This window comes from Eufriesea mexicana, unplaced genomic scaffold, assembly GCF_001483705.2.
Source record: "Eufriesea mexicana isolate 0111107269 unplaced genomic scaffold, ASM148370v2 scaffold2545, whole genome shotgun sequence".
Lineage (NCBI taxonomy): Eukaryota > Metazoa > Arthropoda > Insecta > Hymenoptera > Apidae > Eufriesea > Eufriesea mexicana.
In genome coordinates this window covers 376,582-402,139 of record NW_016910608.1, presented here as the reverse complement: position 1 = coordinate 402,139, position 25,558 = coordinate 376,582, and the positions used below count along the sequence as shown (strand labels likewise).

Below are 25,558 nucleotides of genomic sequence, written 5' to 3'. Positions count from 1 at the left end.
CCCCCCCCCCCGATCTTTATTCTAAAAATCATGGTATTGAAAATTAGGCAAAAATCGGGATATCTATCCGGGAAATATTATTGACATCGTCGACAAATTAGTATCAAAATTATCCCACGAACCTCCTTCCAATAATGAACAAAATTATCCTCGAATAAGAACTTAAACAAAAATCGGAACCCTTATTCGAGCACTATTTACATCATGACACCTCCTCACCCGTGGTCCTTGTTACTTACTCAATGCACAATTCGACGATTCACGGGAGACACCGATAGAGCCACGAACGAATGTATTATTCGTTTCTGTGACCGAGATTCGCGTCCTCCGCTCAAGCAGAATCGGCGTCGCCACCCCGACGCAAGAGTCGGCGTTATGCATGAGCCACGCGGCGTACGCGTTTTTCACGCGCGTGTACCTCGATCCGTATTCAGTGCCGCTCCAGATGCATCGCGCTTTGACTTTCATCGGCAACGAAACGCGACGTAATACGAGATGGAAGCTCGATCGAAAATGTCCACCGAGACGTTTTACATCCATAAGAGAAAACGGGAACGCCGCGTCGTTTCAGTGCACCAGACGATCTTGTAACTCGTTCTCGATGCATTCGCAGGCTAATTTCAAGCTGCGTCGCAAAATCGTGTCAGGATCAGGATCCTAAAAATTCCGACTCAAATGTCTCTGAGTCGAATACTTTGTGGCAAATACATATAGACCGGATTGAAATTTTTAAATTACCATCGAAGGCTATGAATCGATATGGGATATCGATTTTTTCGACACGAACATATAATTTCTGTGAGAATAATTTTTTTTTCTATTTTTCGTTGCATAAGTGGAAAGTGGTTTGGCAGTATTGAGTTAATAGGGTGAGCTGCGAGCACCGCTTGGTTAAGGTTAAGGAGATTCGGATCGTGCCTAGTCAGACACGCTCCCTTTACTTTTCACGTGAGAAAGTGACTTTTAAACTTGTGGGTTCTTTTACGTTGGTAGGTTTCATTTTTCATTCTGCTTTTTAACCCTTTGCACTCGAAAGGCGATCTTTAGGTATCATTTAATAAAATTTTAAACATCGATATCTATTAATATATCGAATTGAAGATGGTCTAACAATGTGCTAGGTATCGAAATCGATTATTTCCACGTGTTAATTACTACGCGATTTTTTATTTATTATTGATAAAATATCGTCATTTTTATAGCAGAAAATTTTTGAATTTTTAGCCAAAAATCATCGAAGGCAGGGGGTTAATTCTTTTTTATCGGGGAAGTTGTTATTCGGTAATTTTGCGAATTGCAGAAATAATGGTCCATCTCGTACCATCGATGGTAGAAAAATAAATAAATATATAAATATATATTTATTCATTTATTTATTTGTTTCTGCATTATTGTAAATTGAATATAAGTATACAGGTACGTACAAATATGTACTACATATCAAATAATTTACGTAATTCGATGATCGTAGTGTATGGAGATATCTTTTCTTTCTATTTTCCGTACAGGATTGCGATTATTATATATCGAGTTTTTCTAGATCGAATTTATACCGATAATCTACGAATTATCTCGGGATTTTAATTTTTTTTCCACTCCGCCGCACCCAATCCATTTCAACTGACGCGATACCGATCTCGCTTACTCATTCCGTGTATCTTACGTCCATTTGTAATTATAGTCTCGTTTCATAGTTCCCTGAGCAGCGGGTTCTCGCTAAACCATTAAAGCTTCCCCGAAAACTCACCCTCGCGCACAAGCAGGCCACGTACGATTCCTGAAACCACAGTCTCGCGTTCTCCAACACCTTTTCCTGTTCTTCACACTCCGACTTCCGGTCACGATCCAGCGATCTTGCTACTAGACACACGTGTAATCGAATAAACATTCGTCTCCTCCATTCTGCGATTAAAATCCACCGTTTCTAACATTTCCAATAAAATGGCCATTTTCGTTTCTATCTTCATCGGTCTTTCCATTTGGTCCACGATTTTTTAACGATTTCGGTATTTTTATTTACCCTATATTTGTTTATTTCGATATTCGAATTACTTCGATTCCTTCTTGCTTCTGTGTACATTCGGATCGATATGATTCTACGATTAAATCGATCGTTTTTAACATTTGACTCAGCGAGGTGCCATTTCTGGTTTTATTCTTATTTTTAAACCAGCAGAAGGGATGTAAGAAAATTTCTTAACGATTATAAAATATATTCGATTAAGTATTATTCATAGTAATTATATTTTATAGATTAGGAATATTATTTAATATTCGTTCTAAACAAAATGGCACCATTTGCCTATTACAAAAATTCGCTATTTAGCATAATATCTTCTATTATAATATATCAAAAACATAAATTTGAAGATCGTCGTTATTTTTCCCCATACAGGGTGTTTAAAAAGTACAGTCCAAGCCTCGAAGAGCTTCTAATACTCAACGAAACAATCAAAAAATATCACACGAACCCTGATCTCTATTTCCATACTTTCTCATTTCACATGCACCGTATTGAACGAAGAAACTCTCTCATGATAGCAACAAAATTTCCTTAAACAACAAGATAACAAAACAATAAGACATTAATCGTATCTATTTTTACCCTTCTCGGAGATAAACACGACCCTTTGCCAAACTTGGGTGCGGAATTTTCGAGCACTCCGGAGACAGACGGACGAGTATTTCGGGTTTATAGACTTATCGAAAAGGGTACGCAGTAATTATTACACGCATTTGCATAAACTCGGCGAGCGTAATAAAAGGATGGAGTCGGTGGGATCGCAGCCGACCTTGGCGAGATAAAGCGAAAATCGCACGCTTATCGCGCTCGTGCGTTGCGAACCATTGAACGCGAGCCTTGTACGTTGTACAATGGAATTTCTGTGCTCTTTGCTGGCTCGTTTGTTCAGGTAGAGCGTGTATTTCGAGCGGTGCATTCGCCGTAAATCGTTGCCGCTTCGAAGGAAAACAAACTCGTTCCACGATTGATCACCCCCGTGCTAGCTATTGATCTTTGGTCGCTGGAGAAATCCATTTTGCGGCCGATTCTCGCCACGGATATCTTATTCCCGTGGTTTATTAATCGACCAACGATGCTCTCAGCTTCGTGGTTAAAAGCGGATTTTCGAGAACGTTCTTCTTTAGCCTCGAGAAGTTTCTTCCGTTTGGAGCACGTGTCAGACATTTTGGTACCGATAATACAGGTATTTTTCATGAATTTCTGTATCGGAATCGGATCAACTTTTCGCAGAAATATTTCGCTATAAATATTCTGTATGCATCGCGATATGTAGGAAAATATTTTATTCAATATTGGAATTACATACTTCCGATATGTATCTAAACGTGGCGTATATAAATAATATTAATTGAAGTGCGATAATAAAAGCGAGTATATACGGGGTAGCCATTAGGGAAGCTGAAGGGTTTGAAGGAGTCATAAGTTATTCATTTTCGATCTTTTGTATGGGTTTTTGTGAGCAGGAATAGCGATGGTCATTTCAGAGATAATTTAATTTTCTGTGTGTTAAATATAAATTGAAAAATGTCAGGAAGTATTCTGTTATAAATATTCTGGACCATTGTATCACGATAAATAGGAAAATATTTTATTCAATAGTAGATTTACTTCTGGTACGTGCAATATCTAAGTAATAAAAGTCTAATGATAAAAGTAGTATATACAGGGTGATCATTGAGAATCTTTTTTATTTCCAAATAAAATAATACGTTATATTATTAATAAAATAATAATAATATCAATCCTTTTTATTGCCAAATAAAATAATAAGAAATTTAAGAGACACGTGTTTGTAAAAGTTACTTTTATTTTATTAGGCCTTTCAATGGTGAATCTGTATAACCATATATCTATAATAAATGAATGGTAAAATTATATAATACTATGAACACCTATGAGACTTCTGAAAAATTCTGAAACGAGTCACTCTAACTAGTCCAATAACTCTACTGTTAAAAAATCAATGGTGACCAGTGGTTTTATCAATTACCATGATTGTATCATGATAAATATGAAAATATATTATTAAATATTGGATTTACCTCTGATATGTACAATATCTAAATAATAAAAGTAGTATATACAGGGTGATCATTGAGAAATTGAAGAGTTTGATAGAGTCTTGTGATTCTTGTTCATTTTCAATCCTTTTTATTTTCTATTTTTAAAATCACTTATATTTCCGAATAAAATAATAAGAAATTTAAAAGACACGTGTTTGTAAAAACTATTTTTATTTGATATTATTAGGTCTTTCAATGGTGAACCTGTATAACCATATATCTATAAATAAATGAAAGGTAGTAAATGAAATTACATAATACTATGAACACCTGTGAGACTTTTGAAAAATTCTGAAACCAGTTATTCTGACTAATCCAATAATTCTGCTGTTAAAAGACCAATGGTGATCAATGGTGAAAAATGATTAAAATATATATATATCATATGTACATATTATAGTTAACCTGTAACAACTTCAAAGAGCAGACAAACATATATAATAATTATATATATAAATCTAGCACTGCTAGAAATACTTAAAGGCGATCAAGTTACATTACCCAATAACATAAATTATTTTTTACTTATCACATATTTGGTCCTCCATTTCCCTCTTCGAATATTCAATCAAATCGCTCAGGCTATTCTCAAGTTCCAAATATTCGCAATACGTAGCAGCGGCGTTAAAAACCGGGCAAGCTTAAAAACCGGCCAATTAAAATTTTACTTGCCATCGTCCCGACGAAATTGGATTCCACTCTCTCTCTATTGGAACACCTTTTAACGCTCGCCATAAATATCGAAGTTCGCAGCCAATAAATAAGCGAAAATTCGCGGGTTGTCGCCGCAAGTAGCTCGCGCGCGCGCGCATCGGTCCTCTTCTGCGAAATAAATCAGCCACGGTGGAGCCATTAATCCAGCGAGTTTTTTCACGGGTTCAAGGACTAACGCCACGGGCAGCGCCACTATTTTCGGTACGTTCGTGCACATGTAGGCTCGCGTGGGTTGCATGTGCAACGTCATAACGCTATCCTGGTGTGGGAGCGGCATCCGGTCGCAGCTGCGTGCAGGAAACTGTTAAAAACTCTCCTTCTCTCTCCTTCTGTGTGGTACCACCGTCGAAAACGCGAGTTCCTTTTTCTCCGTGCTTCTTTTCGTTTCGCGTGTCTCCGCGGTTGTCTTCTCCGTCTTCCTCGCTTTCTCGGCTCCTCGTTTCTGTGTGCACGCACACTTGTGCGTATAGACAGATTTTTCGCGCGTTGTCCCATTGGCGTGCACCGAAATCGTTAAAAGGAGGAATGTCGACGAACGATGGGATGATTCGTTCGCCGGAAATGAGACGAATTACGGATGTTCGGTTCTTAATCAGGGGGCGTAGTGGAGATTGGACGTGTCTCAGGACGTGTAGCGATTGCTGCACATTGCATGGGAACTGAAATCGGGGATTGGGCTAGTATGAGAACGATGTCGGAGAGTCGAGTGGGAAAATATCGTGGGAGATTTGGTGGCAGTCAGGTATTATTCCATGCAAAATGTCACTATTGTCATAAAATGGCACGAATTCGACCTGGAGGAACGTTCATCCCTTCGGAACTTCCAAATACGAGACACTTGTAATAATACTCTTTTATTGAAAGGAGAAAAATGTATAAAAGAACACAGTGTTCCCGAAGAGTGTAAGTAAATGGATCGTAAAACGTGTCGAGTATGGAACAAAATAGGCTCGTAAAGGAATTTCAGAGTTAGGCCGAGAAATAAAAAATTCGGTAAAACATTGATGCAGTCGGATGGTAACCGCACAGGGATAAAGGCGAGTGTTCAAAGTGAAAAGAAAATTCCAAGTATGCTCTATTATGCTTCCTTATATACAAAAATTAAGCAAGAGTCGATCGGAACACGAAGAACCAGGTGGAAAAACCGATGATGGGTAATATTCCAGGTTAAGCATCACTTGGTCGAGATGTATGGAAGGATGGGTGCCCTCGCAATTTTTCACAAGGATTACAATAATCCAGTTTTTCCCCATTATCTTCGATTTTCTACACGACTGGTGCAATATCCAAACCCCTAGTCTTCATCGACCGAAACTATATCTACGTGTGTTTTTCACAAGGATTACAATAATCCAGTTTTTCCCCATTATCTTCGATTTTCTACACGACTGGTGTAATATCCAAACCCACCTAGTCTCTTCATCGACCGAAACTATATCTACGTGTAACCAAAATCCTCCATTCTATAAGTAGTCAGTCGTCAAGTTTGGTCAACTCTAGTGTTTTTTCGTCCTTTCACCCAACACATTTCAGTGTGGGTCCTTCCTTTGGGTCCTTTATGTTCAGTGCCTACCCTATGATGATCAGTTCCCTATAATCGCTTTCTTCGAAATCTTAAGAACTATATCTGAAGATTATTATGTGCGTCCACTTTTCTGAAAAATAAGATAAAAATAAACAGCTCGAGGTGATAATGCAACGATAAAGAGAGAATAAACAGCACCACGATACCAGAAAAAATAAAGAAGCGAAAAATATAATGGACAAATTTCCAATATGATACTCGCGTATATCAGAGACGTATAAGATGGCATCTTGGCGCGAAGTGGACTCCTCGAGAATGGTGAAGAGCGTTCAAATTGTCAGACGGTGACGTCACCGTCATAAACGCTCGGACCTCCGTATAGAATAATGACTGAAAAATCATTCTTCGCCTCATCGATCGTTACTCTCCGTCCGGTCCGGTGCTCTCTGCTCCATTTACGATCGATAGGGCAAGATGATGGATCGCGCTGTGTGCCTCTCCTTCAGTTTTTGAAACACCTATTCCGAACACGAGTGGGAAAGTCGATGATACTGATTGGAAACTAGTCGATGATTTATTTGCCTCGTTTTACGACTGTTTTATAGCGCCTATATGGGATCATTAATTAGGGAAAAATGCGAAATTTACTGTCTGTCAGCTGCTTGCCTCTTTTCCTATATAGCACACAGCAGAAGTTTCTCGATGACTGATCACTGTTCGCGGAGTGAACGATGGCGCGCAAAAAGTACCATTTTCGTGGTCGTGATGTCACACTGACTCGCCGAGAATTTATCCACCAATCGGGTATTCAACCTACTTCCTATTATAAGCTTCATTTGAAGATGCCTGGCTATTTCGGTGCTCTAGCTGGAAAGCTTTCCAATCGAACGTCTATAATAAACTCCGAGATAATATTCCTTTTAGTGTTTACATAAATTTTGATAACGCATCAGCCACGGAGAGCTAGAGATTACTCGAGGCACGTTTCTCGGTGCCTTCCTGCACGCGAATGTTCAATTCTTAATAATCTTCGCGTTTTAAATTCAAATATCCTCCCGTCTCGGATTTAAAAAGGTACCATTTGCATTTACATAACGCCGGGTAACTCGTTCGCGCAACACGGCCTATCTCGATGATTAATTTTACATTATCTTATCCGATGATAAACGACGTTCCTATTCTCTCGTGTAGTGCATCGAATTATTTTGCAAATCCCTAGTAAACGAAATTAATCACTCTCAATGGTATGGATTTATTTATTTCACGTCTGTGCGTACTTCGATGCGTGTACTCGCACTGTTAGGTGGAATCGAGAAAAGTATCGGGATACTTATCAGCAGCACGTAACGTGTGCCGCGTGTGCCGAGTTATTTGCTTAATTCAGCGCTTATACGTCCGTTTACACGGATCTAAAGTTAGCGTCGACCAACGAACGCTGCTTCGCGTTTTGCATTACTCATTTCAGGATGCCTCTCGAGCTCAATGCCGTCCGGATTAAAGAGACTCGGGGGCACGAGAGACGCGTTGATACGCATACTTCACCTTCTGCGAACGACGATCGATGACGGTGATAAACCGTAGATCGCCGGGACTGGCAAAGTCGCGTAGCTTCACTTTGGAACGTGGACTCAGTGAAAGAGACTCGAGGTGTCGGGCAGTCTCTTTCATATTCAAATTGCTAATACGGGTCATCGAACATTCGATGACTTCGTGCATAATGTTCGTCAAAATAAATTTATGGAAACGTGCTTGGATCTGAGATCTTGGAAACATGTCAAATGTAATTTAACGTTTGTATGTTACGATTTTTTTAATAACCGGAATTTTTATTTCATTTCATTTTGTCTCCGTGTCGTTCTAAATGTAACGAGTGCTCGGTGATTTATGGACAGCAGTATGCAAAGTTTGCCGATGTAAATATGAATTTGTTAAGAAAAATTTGTCGTTAGAATATAATAGTATAAAGTGAGAGGAGGATGGATGGTGATAAATCAAAGTTCGTGAAGGTTGAAGTCACGTGGTTCGAGTTTGAAATATTTATTCGAAGAGATTTATTCCATATTGGAATTTCCAATTACGAATCATCAGGTGCTTAATGATTCCGTATATACTGTTTATTCAAATTAATTTGAGGAAGGTTAACCCTCTGCACTCGAGGGCGCCCTTCAGTCGCCATTTGATAAAATTTCGAAGCTCGATATTAATTAATATGTCGCATTTAAAATAATGTAACATTGTGCGAAGTATCGAAATTAAATAATTCTACGTGTTAATTATTATACGATTGGCCATTTATTGCTGAAAAAATATCATCACCTTTACAGCAGAAAATTTTTCAACCCGTATCCTTTAGCCAAAAAATCGTTTTAGCCCAAAGGGTTAAAAATATAAATAAATATCGAATCTACGAAATATACCTAGTTTTATTTATAACATCCATGATTAATAATTGTATTTTTAATTTATCTTTATTTTCAATGCCCTTATTGCTTCATGAGTTATTAATAGTGATATATAAGATATTAAAACGTAGAAATAGGATTTTTCATGAAAATTATTCGTTGGGATACGATGTAACGCAAGAAAAGGTTGAATAATGAACGCGTTGAGCAGTGCGCGTTCCACGCGATTTCAAAAAATCGCGCCACGCGCGCCAGCAATGGCTGCCGGCGTGACGCGAAACGGAGCGTTCGAATTCGATCTTTCTTCGAACTTTCGACTCGTAATACGTCGATAATCGCAACGTAACCGAGCTTCCAACGACTCGTACAGATTTTTTAACGCGTCCACGTTTCCATTCCCTCTCGGTGTTTTTATCGGAATTTATCTGCCCCGTGCACGCCATTGCGTTGGCGTTATCTTTAGCATTAGATTACGCGGGGACACGTTTAGACGACACAGTGCACCGAAAATAGCAACAAAATGCAGCTCGATGCACAATTAAGAGCCGGCTCTCGTCGATAAGCTATCAAACTATCGCGAAACGCGGAATTTTTCTCCGCGGAAAATAATATTTCCACGCGACGCCGGTTATGTAAACCCGTTATCGCGAAATTACCACAATTCGATATTATTCGCTTTCCTCTCTCTCTCTTTTTCCGCGTATTTATAGGAAGAGAATATCCCAGTAATTTCATTAAACCGTGGCTGAAAAGTGTATATCGATTCGTTCTAATTAACCGCGAGTCGAATTTAACCGAGCAATTAGGCTTTGCCGAAACTTCGAGTTCGTTTAAAGTTCAGCTTCGATTGCGTCACACTGATAATTGTTATTGACGTTATTACGTACACTGTTCGGTGGATTTCGTGCTGTTAATTAAACTAATTACGCGATTTCTCCGTTGTAATCGTTCTTCGTTGAACAATTCGGAGAACGGTTACTGTGCTAAATGTATAGTGTTACAATTAAATGAACGAAAATGAGGAATAGGCTGAAAAGCGTCGGTATCGTACTCTGCAAGTTCAAAAACAGGAATTTTTCCCGTTAATAGCTTAATTAACACGATAATGGACACCTTTGACGAAATCATTTCTCGTTAATTCAGGAACCGTGTCAAAAATCAAGTTAATTTTCTTCTTTCCCATAGAATACCACTATTCCAGAATTTTATACGTAAATCGATAAATAGTAATTCGTCGCCATTAAAAATATTTCTTAGAATTATTGTAAAAATTATAATTCTTCGATATTAAAAATATTTCTTATAATAATTCTTCGCTAATAAAAAGATTTCCTATAATTATTGCCAAAATTATAATAATTCTTTGCAATTAAAAATATTTCTTATAATTATTGTAAAAGTTATAATACTTCTTCGCTATTAAAATAATTTCTTATAATTATTGTAAAAATTATAATTATTATTGCTCCAGAGATTCATAACTCTATAATTTCTATTTTCCTCTTTCAAATTTTAGTAAAATAAAATTGAAGTATAATTCGATAAAGTGGGGATCCTTTCCTTTGTTGGAAATTATACTGTCATTTAAAAGTTTGATAAAGAGGCGGCCATTTCAGCTTCTTCGTTAACTTTTTACTGGAATTTTAAGAACTGGATTTACCACTCCGTGGAATATTTTCGTAATTCGACTCGCGTGCATAAAGCAAGTTATTAAACAATGCAGAGGAGAGGAAGAAAGGGATCGAAGTAAAACGTTAACGCGATAAAATTTATCGTTCCGCGAAAGTCAGTTGCAGGGTCTGTTTCTTCGAAACCGAAACACGAAAACCGTAAAACAATGGTATTTGTGGGTTACTATACTGCGTTATAGTTCACCGTGCCTGGCTTTTCCTCGAGTTTCCATCCCGGTGGAACGTGGAATGCAACGAAACGGTGCAGTGAAACGGTTTATTGCCGTTTTCAAGGCTCCCGACGCTTCTTGGAACATAAATATTCATCTTCTTCCATGGTCCGAGGATAGTTTCGCAATATCGCATCAACGTTCAAACGTGTATAATTATTGTACCGTGGATGCATAACAGAATTCGTCTCTGTCGAACCAGATTCTATGCACGATTAATTATTACGATAACGATTCTAATTAATCCTTCGAATATACTCGTTTCCACTTCGATTGACCAAGTAGGCCTTTGCTCCATCTTTCTACTTTTCCCTTATTTTCTTCTTACTTCCATTAGATTTTTACTCCGTTTGGACACGCGACATTTTTCTCCGAAATTTTCTCCTTTCACCGATACGTGGATGGTTGAGATACACACGATATCTTCTATTAAATCTTTTTTTAATAACGCTGTCAGTTTCCTTTTACCTGCCTGTCAGCCTCGCTTTCCTCTTATCTCCGTGATATTACTTACCTCTGTTCGTCCATTCTTCCCTTGCCTCGGGTTTCGTTGGCGGGAAATTCGTCAAAAGATCCTCTTACATCACGGATCCAAAGGATGCGGAAAACGAGCGTACTCTCGGCTTCCAGATATGAATACTCTTCGTCGGGGGAATATCGGACGCGAGCGAAACAGTCGAGACACTGATAAACGAGTATGAAGATGGATACTTTAATTTTAACGGAAGGGGGGATTTTAATTTTAAGGGGAGAACATAATATGGAAGGACAGCAATTTTAATTTATAATACGCGTTAACACACGCACACTTTATCCCTTTTTCTTTGGATACTGGATGCAGGTTGTCGCATAATTCGCAAGGACGTGGATGATAATAGTCTTCTTTTATATACTTCCGTCGTTACGTATTTTGACAAATTCTATGATCTATCCAATTGGTCATTAATTGGCTATTAAGACGTAATAATAGTCTTCTTTTATATACGTCTGTTATTACGTAATTTGATAGGTTCCATGACCTATCCAATCGGCCATTAATTGGCTATTAAGTCGTGGTAGTAATCTTCTTTTATATACGTCTCTCGTTACGTATTTCGACAGGTTCCATGACCTATCCAAATCAGCCATTAATTGCCTAACGCAGAATCAGACGACACAAAAGTTTCTCTAGTGCCCCAGATCTCTTCTATCAAAGATCACGTTATTTTTCGAGATAATTCCGACGGTGTAATTATTCCTGCGAGACCAAAGTCCAGATCGCCGATTAGAAAAATCTCCTGAAATATCATGACGTTGAAAAAACACGTTTTAAAATGGTTCCTTCCGTTTTTCCTTCGAATCCGAATTAATTATCTTAGCCTGCGAACGACTCTTTCGTCGCTATAATAATAATAAAATTATTATTAACCCTTTGCACTCGAGAGGTGAGCTTCAGTCGCCATTTCATAAAATTTGGAAGATGGATATTAATTAATATATCGAATTTAATGTAATGTAACAGTGTTCGAGGTATCGAAATCAAATAATTCTACAATTCTATTATTATACAATTCTTTATTTACAGCTCAAAAAAGTATCCTCAGTTTTTTAATAGAGAATCTTCGAATTTCTACTCTTCTCTAGCCAAAAAATCGTCGAGTGCAAAGGGTTAATATTATCAATAATAAAATAATAATAATACTTTAAGAAGCCGCGTTTCTTCTATATCTCGCGACGTCGTAATAAAATATGGAATTTATAGAGCACCCTATAACCTCGAAATAAGTTACCGTGGTGATCAATCAAGCCGTGAAAGGGCGCGAAACGCCATCCCAGCGATTTCATTTCAGCGGCCGCAAATCCCGCCGTATCGATATTCCACCTTCCTCCAAATTTTCATCCATCACACGGAATTACGAACCTCCGGGACCGCGTCTGTCGTCGTAACAACGCTTTCATCCCCTTTCATCCCCTTTCATCCCCTTTCATCCCCTGCACGCGCGACGCGCCCGCAGAAAGGGACGCGGGAACGCATTCCCTGGATACGACCCTTGCCAGAGGACGACTCTCTTGTCAGAGAACAACCCCCGGAGCGATGGCCGTCAGGGTGGAGGGAACAGGATCGATACCCGACGACCATGCGACATGACCATTCCCAATTTCGCGGCTCTGCCTCTGCCTCTGCCTCTTCCTCTGCCGGTTCCGCCCTTGAAAATCAGGTTGCCGAGCTGAGGTTGGCCGCGTTCGATCCGCTCGTCGGCTCGCCTTTAAAGGCGAATATGTCTTAAATATTCAAGAGCCAACGCACTTGACTCATTGTTGGCGTAGGTCGGCCTGCTTTCCCTCTCGTTCGCCCTCTTTCCGTCTCGCGGCTTGCCTACCCCTTGCTTCCACTTCCCGTGGCGCCTTCGCTTCTAATTTATTCCTCTTTCGTTGCTCGCCGATGAAAAATGCATGCGATTCCCAGTCACCGATGCGTTCCGCTCTTTTGTCTTCCAGTGGGTTCGCACACTGATCTCGGGGAACCAGGCATTTTTCTATTATTTATTTATTTGCTTCACTTTTATCCCTTTTCCTCTAGGTTGGGTTTGCTGTGGGTTTTTCGGATATATACGGATATATACGGTGATTATTGCGTGTACATGTATCTAGCTATTGGGAATATTACTTTTTTACCGAGGGATTTAATGAAATTGAGTTCGGAGCGAATCATGGGGATTTTAGAGGCTTCTCGGTGGACCGATTGGAATATCTTTTTTAAATATCGAACATGCACGAAAAATGGAATTCTATAGGTATATTTAATTTAGATCTGCTATTTTATTTACATTCTCCGTGAATTTTTTCGAATATTCTGATAGTTTATTAATATTTTATCGCATGGTATTAACTCCTTGCTCTGGACTATTTAATTACAGGAAACTGTGTGTATCGGGACACTATTTAACTCGTTAAGTTTACCTACTATATACACGTACCAATTTTATTCCTGATAAAAATGTACGAAAAATTCGAAAAACTCGCGCGAACTTGGCGCTGAAAAATTTTTACCTGAAATAGAAGCCACGTGAACACGATGGGCATCGTTAAAGGGTTGAAGGGTGCTCGATTAATCAAGGGCCACGATCGATGTCGCTCGACGTTAAGTACGTTTTTACGATCTTCAAATAGGGTCTACGTCGGCTAATGCTCGAGACCCCTGTGACGTTACGAGTTGGAGCGAAACTATAAACCCGACGAGGCTTTCAACGCCTCCGACCATGGACGTTCCACTTGGAATAATCCTGCCTAAAGTCCTCGTGTCAACGGCCTGGCCCGTAAATTTCCTCGGACCGCGATATTAGCGTTGCCGTCGCGGAATGGTCAAACTCCCGGCAAGTGGAACCGTGTGCACGTTTCGGTGCAGCTGTGTGCAACACGGTGTTGGAGCGTTGCACCAGCGTGTTTGCGCCTGGTCAAGGTGCCCGACACTGCCGGTATAATATACCGTCACCGGACTTGGCCTTGCAGCCACTTTCGCGTCCTCGTCTCCCGCCCTCTTTGCCACGGCTAAAGCCGCGTTCACAACTCGCCCGAGTTCCCCGATCGCGGTTTCGATCGGCCATAGGTGCGGCTATAGACCTCTGACCTTCTGCACGCTTAGTTCCGTGAGAACTCGCTGCGATTATTTCTGTATTTTCCACGGAAATTCGCTAGCACGTGGTTCCTGATGGCTGCTAGAGTTTGCGAGGTATGAAAATTCGCGGATGGCTCCGAATATTCGTATTTCGGACGCTAGACGTTGTCAAAACTGTAGTGCACCTTGGTGCATTCGAAGTTGCTTCGTTATTTGTAATTTTGTATAGAGGAAGGATGAAATTTGGCAATTCTATAGTTTCCTGGTCACCCTGATAGGTACCGAGGCTATTTTTTGATAAGTAGTTAGGCCTCTCTGTATAGAGATCCTAAGATACGACGAATGACCTGTCACACTGTCATGCCACGCGTGCACAGTTAAGAGACAGTCCACCGAGCAAGCTAACGCAACGTCAACTCGAAAATTATCGTCAACTATCTCGTAACTACCCCCTGCACTGAATGCACGAGCGAAAGAATTCGAGAACAAAGGCAGCTGAGAATTCCTGAGAAAACTCGGTTCAGTAGGTTAATCGCTCGGAGGAGAATACTTAAAAGGTTAGACGACCCGCCGCCGGCTGATATCGGTCGCTCATCAACGACGCGTTTCCGCGGAAAATATAATTACACCGAGGTCGTAACTCTCCTCGGCGACTTCTATTTCGAGTGTTAGGGTCGCCGATTGCGCGTCGCTCATCGCGGCTGTTCATTAAACGCCGTTGCGCCGTTTGCATTAATTACGCAATCGTCGGGCGTGCAAAACGGACCGAAGGTCGTCGACGAACCGGCTGCTCGCGATGAACGAATCCGAAAACGAATTCGAATCCGTTTTTCACTCGGTGGACTAGCCGATCCTAGATGGCTATCGTGGAAGTGGACTTCCAGGTCGTGTTGATGTGGAAAACCGTAGAAATGCCGGGACGAGAGGATTCCCACGCCTACACGCTGTCAACTTGTCCTGCTTGTCGATTGTTAGATCGATTTTCCAGAAGATTCGGGTAATCCGACTCTGTCCGGGCTAGTGTGTCAAGGGCGACGCGTGTGTGCTCGGTGGTGACGTCAGAAGTCCCGTGGAAATTACCTGTTGCAAGGTTAGCGAGGAGCAAAGGCGAAGGAAGGTGGGCCGAAATCTGGCGCAGTCTAGGAATACTTCCGATTCGCGGAATCGGTTTGGTCAGCGAGAGAAAGGACATCGATAACCTCTATTCGGTAATTCGTTATCGACCACGTTGACAGAAAGAGTCAGACGTTGGATGACAGTCAGATTCAGTACAACGTTGAAAATACAACGAAAATTTAACGAACGGATCAAGGCATGTACAATCTTATTGTTCGCAAACAGTTCCGAAACTAGGATCACGTATGACGCGAATTCGTATGGCGAATATTGGTACTTATATCGGGTGTCGCGTATGACACGTTGCACACTGGTCTATACGTATAACTCGTGAAACTTCGTCACCTGTCTGTGAACTGTTAGCAGACACGTAAAACCTGTGTGTACGTTCTTTTATATGCTACAAATTGCGATATACCGATCTTCGACCACCGTTCGTGTATTTGGTAGCCCAAGACACGTCTTCTCACACGTGGAACCACTCTTTATGTATTGCAAGAGACGGGAAGAATGGGAAAATGGAAATAAAATACAAAGGGGAGGAAATACAATGTAATAACGGAGGGATGGAGTTACGACGTCGAATTTACAGTTACTGATACACTTAACGACGTCCTAGGGACTCGGGGATCTCCCGGTCTCTCCCCGGCTCTCCCCGGATCTCCCTGGCTCTCCCTCGTTTTACACACATCTACTTGCGTCTGCAGCGTCTCCTTCGTCGTTTCCAACCATTACACCCCTCTTCCTTTCGTTCAATGATGGCAGAGGGCCCTGGTGCCCGACCGAACCCTATTAAAACGTCGTTTATCTTCTGGTATCCTGCGCGCCGTGACAGAAAACCCGCCACGCGTGTATACGAATGTCTGTTCGACGGGTGCGTGGTTCATCGCGAATTATGCTCGAAATAGAGCGCGAAAAAAAGCATCGAGACAACACAGGGCGGAGTAAGATGATGGAACGACGCGAATTACGAGGACGACGCGGAGAAACGAGCAATTTGTACCGCGACTCGCCTCGTGCTGCTTCTTTCGCCGAAACGTGACACTCCGATGCACTGTCCGCGATACATTTTCGCCATTTTCTCACCTATCATAGTCACGGATATTATCATTTTATTTTAAATAAAACGGTGCTTCCGAAAAATTTATAGTACCGAATGAAAATTGATAAGCTTAGCTTATTTTATTTTATTACTCATTTTTAAAGCCTCGGAAATGATCTTCGAACAATAATTTCGAGTGATAGTGGAATAAAGATTGAATTTATCAAAGTTCTTTTACGTTTAAGAACTGCGATGGAAAATGAGTATTCTTTTGTCGTTGGAAGTTAATTTCTCGTTTTACAATTCCGAGAACTTTTGATACTAATCGTATGTAGAGGTTTGACGTAGGATGGAATAAATGACAACGGCGATGATTAACTTCTGCCAATTCTTATTCTTCCTGTAACTGTAAACTGTGACTCGGAGTCGCTTAACGATAATTAACGTGGTTGCAACGTGGATCAGACGAGTCGTCCTCGATCGGTCGGCAAATGGGAATCTCGGTCGGCCGAGGCTGAAAGTAAAAGGACGTCGTGTTGTGAATATTAATGGGGTAAAAGTGTAATTCCGTGACGCGTTAGAAAGTAACGTTATTTGGGACATGCGTGTCATTTCAACATTTTGTGACATCAGATGCTAAGAAAATGGGAAACGAATTTGTGGGTAAAATGGGACAAGAGTATCTCGCGCTATTATTAACGAAAAATTCAAAATATATTTAAGCATAAAATATTTAAGCAATAAATCCAAAAATAATTCTAGAAATCTCTCTCTCTCACTCTCTTACTCTTTATCACAATTTCTTTGCAGTGTTCACTCCTCAATAATTTTACGACCACTGTTTTCAGACTATATTTACTATGTTTACTGTAATAACTATAATAACTATCAGTTATATTTACATCATAGATTACGCGATTATAAGGAAAGCAGTCACAGTACTAATTTAAATTCCCAATACTTTCATTACTACACTCGCACGTCTTATATTTACATCATAGGTTACACAATTCTAAAGAATGGAGTCCCAGTATCAATTTAAATTCCCAATACTTTTGTTACTACACTAACACCTGTTATATTTACACCATAGATTGCACAATTATAAAGATAGGAGTCACGGTATTAACTTAAATTCCCAATACTTTCATTACTACCCAATTGAGAAAGAACCTGGAGCATTCTCAATAACAAATTTATAATTTTCTAAAGAAGAAGAATTAATTTTCCTATTTAGAAAAATTAGAATACAGAGTTAGCATAAGAAATAGATGAGAACTATGGTATTTTCTAACCATAGAAAAATTCGTTTGTTCCAGGGCTAAGTCTGGACAACAGCAATATGTCCATGTCCTCTGTAGGCCCACAAAGTCCGCTGGAAATGAAACCTGAAACAGGAAACCTCATCAATCCAGGAAACTTCAGCCCGTCCGGACCCAACAGTCCGGGGTAAGTAACACCATCAGAAGCCGATTGATTCTTAAGATCTAACAATTGCCAATGCATCGATGGAACAGAATGTGTGACAGTTGGACAGATGTCAAGAAAATAGTATTCTGGCGAAAGACGTCGTAAATCGAGGGTATACTATGAGCGTAGTCACGCCCTTGTAGAAATCGAGCAAGATACTTTTCTCCTTCTATTCTCACTCTACTGCTTTGTTGCCACTTAGTAACGCATAAAACGTCGATAGTCCGCAAACGAACAGCCTCTGTGTTCATCGGACCTCTACTATCAAAACCTTTGCAAACTTTCCAAAATTATTCGAAAATTCTCGTAAAAATGATTTTTCAAAAATCACACTTTCGAAGTTGAATAACTTCTGCCACGAATTCGGTTGAGAATCACTGAAGAGAAATGGACGTTTCACGTGTTATAGTTCGATTTTTAAAGAGACCGTATATTCCATACGAAAATTCGCGATTCTCGAAGACGTATTTTGCTCGATCCGGGGCAGTAGTTTGGTAGCTCGAGTTTTTGTTACTCTCTTCTTTGCATGTAAGATCCTTCACCGCTGGTTGTCACAGCAACCTTCTGAGCACGTCGCCGAGTGGCCAGAACAAAGCAGTCGCACCCTACCCGCCGAACCACCCTCTTTCCGGAAGCAAGCACCTCTGCTCGATCTGCGGTGACCGGGCCAGTGGCAAGCACTATGGGGTCTATAGGTAAGTCGAAGGTTTACCAACAAGTTCACTAACGTTCTTAACCCTTTGCACTCGACAGGCGCCCTTTAGTCGCCATTGGATAAAATTTCGAAGATCGATGCTCATTAACCCTTTAGCTTATAGGCGGCATCCACTAGAATTCTTGTGGATGCACATTTCTGTTTAGTGACGGTACTTCGGTGGACTGAATTGCCGAAGCGAAAGGGTTAATATGTCAAATTTAAGATAACGTAACGATGTGCGAGGTATCGAAATCAAGTAATTCTATGTGTTAATTATTATACGAATTCTTCATTGGGACCGAACGCCCCAAGTTAAGTGGAGGACTGTTTCATGTCATTGCCAGCGTCCCTTGACTCGTGCACACTCGTCACCTGGTCACCACTTGATGGACCTTAGCAAGGGTCAATAAATCACCCTTAAAACGATAGGCATGAGGACCTAAATTGTTTAAACATCCACCACCACCTAAAGACGTCGAAGCTAACACACACCCCCAATATTATTCACAATCAGTAGGAAGACACACACCCACCACTTACATTTCACACCAATCGATCGGTAGACATACAAACTTATAAAATCACCGAGACAGCAGTCACGAGGAGAGTCCTCCTAAAAATCCCAAGAAGACAAAACAAGCATCACGACCAGGCAGTTCAAACAGACCCACGACGATCGACTCAGCGCCAGAGACAGTCACGCGTCAGAACTCTTTAGTTCACCCCTAACCAGGTCTAGCTTAATTAACCCTTTGCACTCTAGAGGCGCCCTTCAGTCGCCATTTTATAAAAGTTCGAAGACTGATATCAATCAATATGTCAAATTTAAGATAATGTAACGGTGTGCGAGGTTGCGAAATCAAATAATTCTGGGTGTTAATTATTATACGAATTCTTATTTACTGCTCCAAAAAATATCGTCAGCTTTATAGCAGAAAATCTTTGAACTCCTACTCTTCTTTAGCCAAAAAATCGTCGAGTGCAAAGGGTTAATAAACTCTCAGAAGTCTCGAATACCGATTAGACTTCCCCAAAGTTGCGCGTCGGAACCCCTGTTTTAGGTTACTGTTCCTGGTAACCGATTGTTATTAAATTTCATAAAATTTCCTAATTTTATGGGAATATCTATGAATAAATCCTGTACTTTTCAGTACTCTTTTGAAATTCGATTTTTATATCACGAAATTTTATTTTTTCTTCCGTTTCTTTGCGATTCGCATCTTTGATGGATCTGAGGTTGGGAAACTGAGACTTGGCAGAGGTTTGGTAATTAAGAAGTGACACTGTCCACTCGAATTAGAAAATTTGTTATTATTCGATCGAAAACGAAACCTTTGAAAGTACCAGAACCGATCGATTAACGAAGAAGCATAAATTTTGTTAGCATTATGTCTGTTGGACTAGATATCTCGTTTCTCTGCTTTATGGGTCGAATTCGTCATGGTTTTCTGCTGCGAATACGAATCGACTCGTTCTTGGGAATCGTCCGACGATTTTTCCATCACCCACGTGATCAGTTCAAGGTTGCTGGATCCATTTCGATAATCTTGACCCCTGAGTAACCGGGACCGACTTCGGAACGTATTAATAAACGTCGTTTCACCTATAATGTAGCAGTCGCGATAACGTCGTCTTGGATGCAACGATAAACGCTTATTTTTTGAGTTATCGTCACCTTCGACCTGATACCGCTGCCATCTCCAATCGAACGGGACAGAAAGAGAAAGAGAGAGATTATGGTAATCTTTGAACGAAGAAAATAGAATTTCGAAGAGTACTACGTTAGAATTGACATTGATCTTTGGTTCCTTATTGAAGATACTGACGTCTTTAATCGGGAAGATTTCACGTGGTACTGATTATAATGATCGAGGATTGAGAATTTGACACTAGAACTGCCAAAGAGGTGAAAATGACTCATTTCGGATATTCTATTTTTAAATTTCTGGGAATATGCAAACTATTTTTGACAAAATTTATGCTCGCTTTCGTTCAGGTTGAAATATAATTATTTATAGATATTCTTTCTCGTTCCAGTACAATTATCTTTATTTATGTAAAATATCTATAGATACTGATCATAGGTAGGTAACTCTAGTCACGTTAGTCGAGTTACAGTCGACGTCCTTTGATTCTTTATTTACAGAACAAGAAAATAGAAACTAAATAAATATTTGAATTACTTAAATTTAGAATATAAATTACAACAATGTTTTAAAATATATTTAATATAATTAATAAACAAAATTCTTTATAATAAGTGGCAGTCGAGGAACTATCCTGTGAAGTTAATTTCAAATAAATTACTTAAAATAGTAGGGGGAGCTATTGACAACATGATTGAAAATTAATTCAGAGTACAAAGGGTTAACAGACCTAAAAATTTTGAAATATTATTCGATTCAGGTACAATAGACCAATGAAGTAACTATTAACTATTAACTATTACTTAAATTCAAATTATAAATTACAAAATGTTTAAAAACTATATTTAACATAATTAGTAACCAAATTTTTTAAAAATAAGTCGTAGTAGAGGAACTACTCTGTGAAGTAAATTTCAAACAAAATACTTAAAATAGTAGGGGGCTCTTGACAACAAGATTGCAAAATAATTCGGGTTGCAAAGGGTTAAAAGACCTAAAAATTCTAAAATGTTATTCAATTCAGCTACAATAGACTAGTGAAATAAATTAATTATTAACTATTAACTATTAAAATATATATATATAATACTTAATAATTAATTTATTTCACTAGTCTATTGTACCTGAATTGAATAACATTTCAGAATTTTTAGGTCTCTTAACCCTTTGCAACCCGAATTATTTTGCAATCTTGTTGTCAATAACCCCCTACTATTTTAAGTAATTTATTTGAAATTTACTTCACAAGATAGTTCCTCTATTACCACTTATTTTAAAAAATTTTAACTATTAACTATTAAAATATATATATAATACTTGCACAGCAACTTTTTCTTTTTTGTTTTGCAATACCATAATATGGAATCATTTCCATATTTCGCTAATAGTATCGTGATACTATTTTGAACTTGATATCGACGTTGAAATCGTAGTAAACCTGCCTGTCGCTTTCCAAAAGCGGAAGATTAAAAGATCGAATCGGCTACTTCATAAATCTCCTCGCGCCATCGAGAATTGAATCCTGTCGTCACGGAAACCTATTAGAGGCACAGCGAATCTTCTGAACTCGGTTGAACTATGACACTTGGCCAGTAGGCGAACGTTGACTGACAAGTCTGTCACGTGCACGCGAAAAGCGAGAATAAGCATTTGCATAATCGCGTCGGTGCGTCTAAGTCGGGAAGGAGGAAGGATAAAATAGTCGGCTAAGTGACGCGCGACTGACACCCGGTGGACGTGTTCAAAGGAAGAAGACACACAAATTGTGTATTCCGATGCGTGTCTCGTCGCCACGAACGCAGGTCGTCTTCCCTTTTGTCGCCTAGCTTGCAGCTGGGGCCATTTACTTAATTGCGCTGATAGTTTGTTACGTGTACAAAGAGAGAGTATCGATGACAAGGTGTCCGGCGCTGATGATGCGCCACGACCAGGTGCGAGTAATTCAGGAATTTTTCTCCACGTTGATTATCCAGAAATCGTGGGCTGAGTAACGCGTGCTGTGAAAATGGGAAAAGAGAGGAGAATAAGAGATATTTTTCTTCGCTTTAGGTTTGAAATAATTGAGCTGCAATATTTGAAATATTTTAAGAGTAGAATATTTTGGGTAATTTTTTAAGAGTAAGAAGAAAAGAAGAGGATAAAAGCTAGTTCACTTTTGTGTTTGGTTTAGAATAATTTAAGATAGAATATTCTAATTATTTTGGATATTTAATAAGTAGGCTACAATATTTAGAAAGTAGCAAATTTTGGATAATTTATAGTATTCAAAAGAAGAGAGAATAAAATATATTTTACTTTTGCATTGGGTTTAGAATAATTTAAGGTACAATTTTCTAATTATTTTGGATGTTTAATAAGTGAGCTGCAATATTTAGAAAGTAGCGAATTTTGGATAATTCATAATATTAAAAAGAAACGAGAATAAATATTTATTTTTGCAGATAGGATATTTAGATTATTTTAGATATCTAATGAGTGGGCTGTAATATTTAGAAAGTAGCAAATTTTGGATAATTTATAATATTAAAAAGAAGGGAGAATAAAAAATATTTTACTTTTTCAAGTAGAATATTTAAATTATTTTAGATATTTAATAATTGAGCTGAAATGTTTAAAAAGTAACATATTTCGTATAATTTATCATGTCAATGTATCATAGCGAATAAAAAATATTTTACTTTTGCATTGAGTTTAGAATAGTTTGAATTTAGTTAGAATATTTACATTACTTTAAATATTAATATTATTAAAATTCTCAGTCTCTTGTTTCGAATAAAATGGCGTAGTCTCGACTCAGCCAATTATTCTATTTAAATAATATTCAGCTTCGAATCTTATCGGAAATATATATTTTTGACAAGGTTCGTGTTTGCATAATTTTTTCTTACATAATTAATCTCGTATCAATAATCTTCTCGTGCTTCTTTGGCCAGATCATTCCACTTGTTTGTTAGACCTACCACGTTCTCCAAGTAGAAGCAGCTAAGTACACAAAACTAAAATACCTCGGAATAATTAAACCCCTGCTACTTCTAATATTGTTGTAGTAAAAACTAAGCAGTAAAATAAACTCTACATCCTAGCGATGTGTGGGGACTCTACATTCCTTCCCCTGCGTTTTGTCTTTTGTCTCCTGTTTTCTGGAGACGTCCTGTGACCTGCGTGACCCTAATCAGACCAGTTCTAAACGTTCGCCTGTTCGATAAAGATTTATACAATTTTTCATCGTTTCCACTATTCCTTTGCGATATAACCTCTTTAACCAATATTTATTCTGTTTATTAAAATTTTTTCCAAGCTACTGAAGGTCTTACCTGTCCTCGAGTATTACCCACTTAGGGTAGCCAGAACCCTGCAGATCCTCGACAGTCAGAATGTCACAGGTACTCGCAGTATTTTGGTAACTTACATTTATAATATTTCAACCTTTCGCAACCGGTACAGAGTTAAATCAGCGAATATCCGGCAGACTTGAGGCCGCTGAAAGAATGATAAGACCAAAGGGTTAAGATAGAAGATGGATTTATCCGAAGTCTGAAATAGAAAGTGGAATAGTCCACGCCCCACATTAAGCTGATCGATACACCGACTGACTTAGGAATAATTTATCGGCTATAAAATTATGTAACACCGATATGCGGGAATATCTCGGGAAGGATGACACGTTTTTCAGACACCCTGTACACGCAACATGATTCACACAGCTGATTTTACCAGTTACGCGAGGAAAGAGACTCGTTCGAACAGAGGGCATACAAGTAAACGTAATACATGTGCTTTTTTATCGGGAAACCAAATACTCGACGACTGGTTCTCGAGTTAGAGAAAAACCGATTAATACTACATTGCGCCTATAAATTTCCTCGCCTCTGACAGTTTCAAAAGCAACGACGCGCGATAAATACGGAGCTTCGGAGAATATATCGTTCAAAAAACGCATCGTGACTTCTAAAAAGGTAAAAAATGCGAGAAGAAAATGATTATCACGTTTCACGTGACATCGAGTCATCTTTTTTACCTGGCGAACGATTTCAAGACTGTGCAAGTTCTTATTCGTTGCATATATGTTTTCCTCTTTTGTTTTTTCCTTTTTTTTTATTATGTACGATACTTCGAATCTTGTATTTAATTATCGGCGTTCTTTATTAACTGGTTCTCTTTATATAAAGGTATAATGTCTTCGTTGCTAGGGTAGAGTAAATTATAACAAAATATATCCAAATTTAAATAATAATTTAATAGTGATATTTAGGAGTACTATAATATAATGAAAAATATGACAATGATACAGTACAGTAAATTATATATACACTGGTAAAAGGTAATACACAAAATAAAATTAAATAAAATAGGGTATAGGAAGCTATAATAAAATATATTCAAATTAAATATTAAATTAAATAGGGGTATTATAATATAATACAAAATATGACAATAATAATACAATAAATTGTATATATACTGGTAAGACGTAATACACGAAACAAAATAAAATAATATATAGTAAGTTATAATAAAATATGTCCAAATTACATATTAAATGAAAAAGTAATATTTAGGGGTATTATAATATAATAAAAAATATGGCAATAATAGCACAGTAAATTATATATACACTATTAAGAAGTAATCCAGAAAATGAAATAAAATAAAATAGGGTATAGGAAGTTATAATAAAATATATCAAATTTAAATATTAAATTAAATAGTAATATTTAAGGGTATTAAAATATAATAAAAAATATAACAATGATAATACAGTAAATTATATATACACTGTTAATAAGTAATACACGAAATAAAATAAAATAAAGTAAAATAAAAACATAATCAAGGACAAGAATAATCGAAATGAGTCAGCCTGCAGAGATGTAGCGGCAGTTCTGTTCACGCGCGAGATATCGAATAAATAACTCGAGTAACATACCCTCGAGTAATTCCCGAATAGTTCTCTCTCTTCCATCTCATCTGTTCTCATTAAGGCGTGCAGAATTCTCACGAAATTAGGAAGCCGATAAAAGTTTTAATTGGGTAAGTTCGTAACTTCGGCAACACGATTGAACTTTCGTTTCAAGACACCTACAGAAGATGTAGCTATTGTCGAGTAGCAGATATCCTCGGTTCGTTGTCGAGCAATCTTCAGATCCACGATCTGAGCAAGATAATCTTCCTCTCTTTATCTTCGTATCGTCTTCATTACCTTGACTTCGAGTCAGCTAATGCGGCAACATCATTAATATAAGATATAATTAACAAATAACATTTATCAGCGGAACTATCGTACCAATCGAAACAACTGGCTTTACAATTATCGAAGATACCCAGCTCTTTTTGAAAAATAATATTAACTTCTCTTCGGATTAAA

General features: G+C 38.5%; 1 protein-coding gene across 6 annotated transcripts in view; it reads left to right on the top strand.

The window, feature by feature from the left end:
- Positions 1-25,558, top strand: part of usp (retinoid X receptor ultraspiracle) — a 90,294-nt gene that overhangs the window by 51,124 nt on the left and 13,612 nt on the right. For 5 of the 6 annotated variants that reach the window (XM_017903747.1, XM_017903746.1, XM_017903744.1 and 2 more), the window contains 2 exons: positions 17,700-17,829; positions 18,384-18,545. In XM_017903747.1, the coding sequence (XP_017759236.1) occupies positions 17,700-17,829; positions 18,384-18,545 (292 nt within the window). The remainder of the gene's footprint in view (positions 1-17,699; positions 17,830-18,383; positions 18,546-25,558) is intronic. The other variant, XM_017903745.1, reaches the window with a different exon arrangement.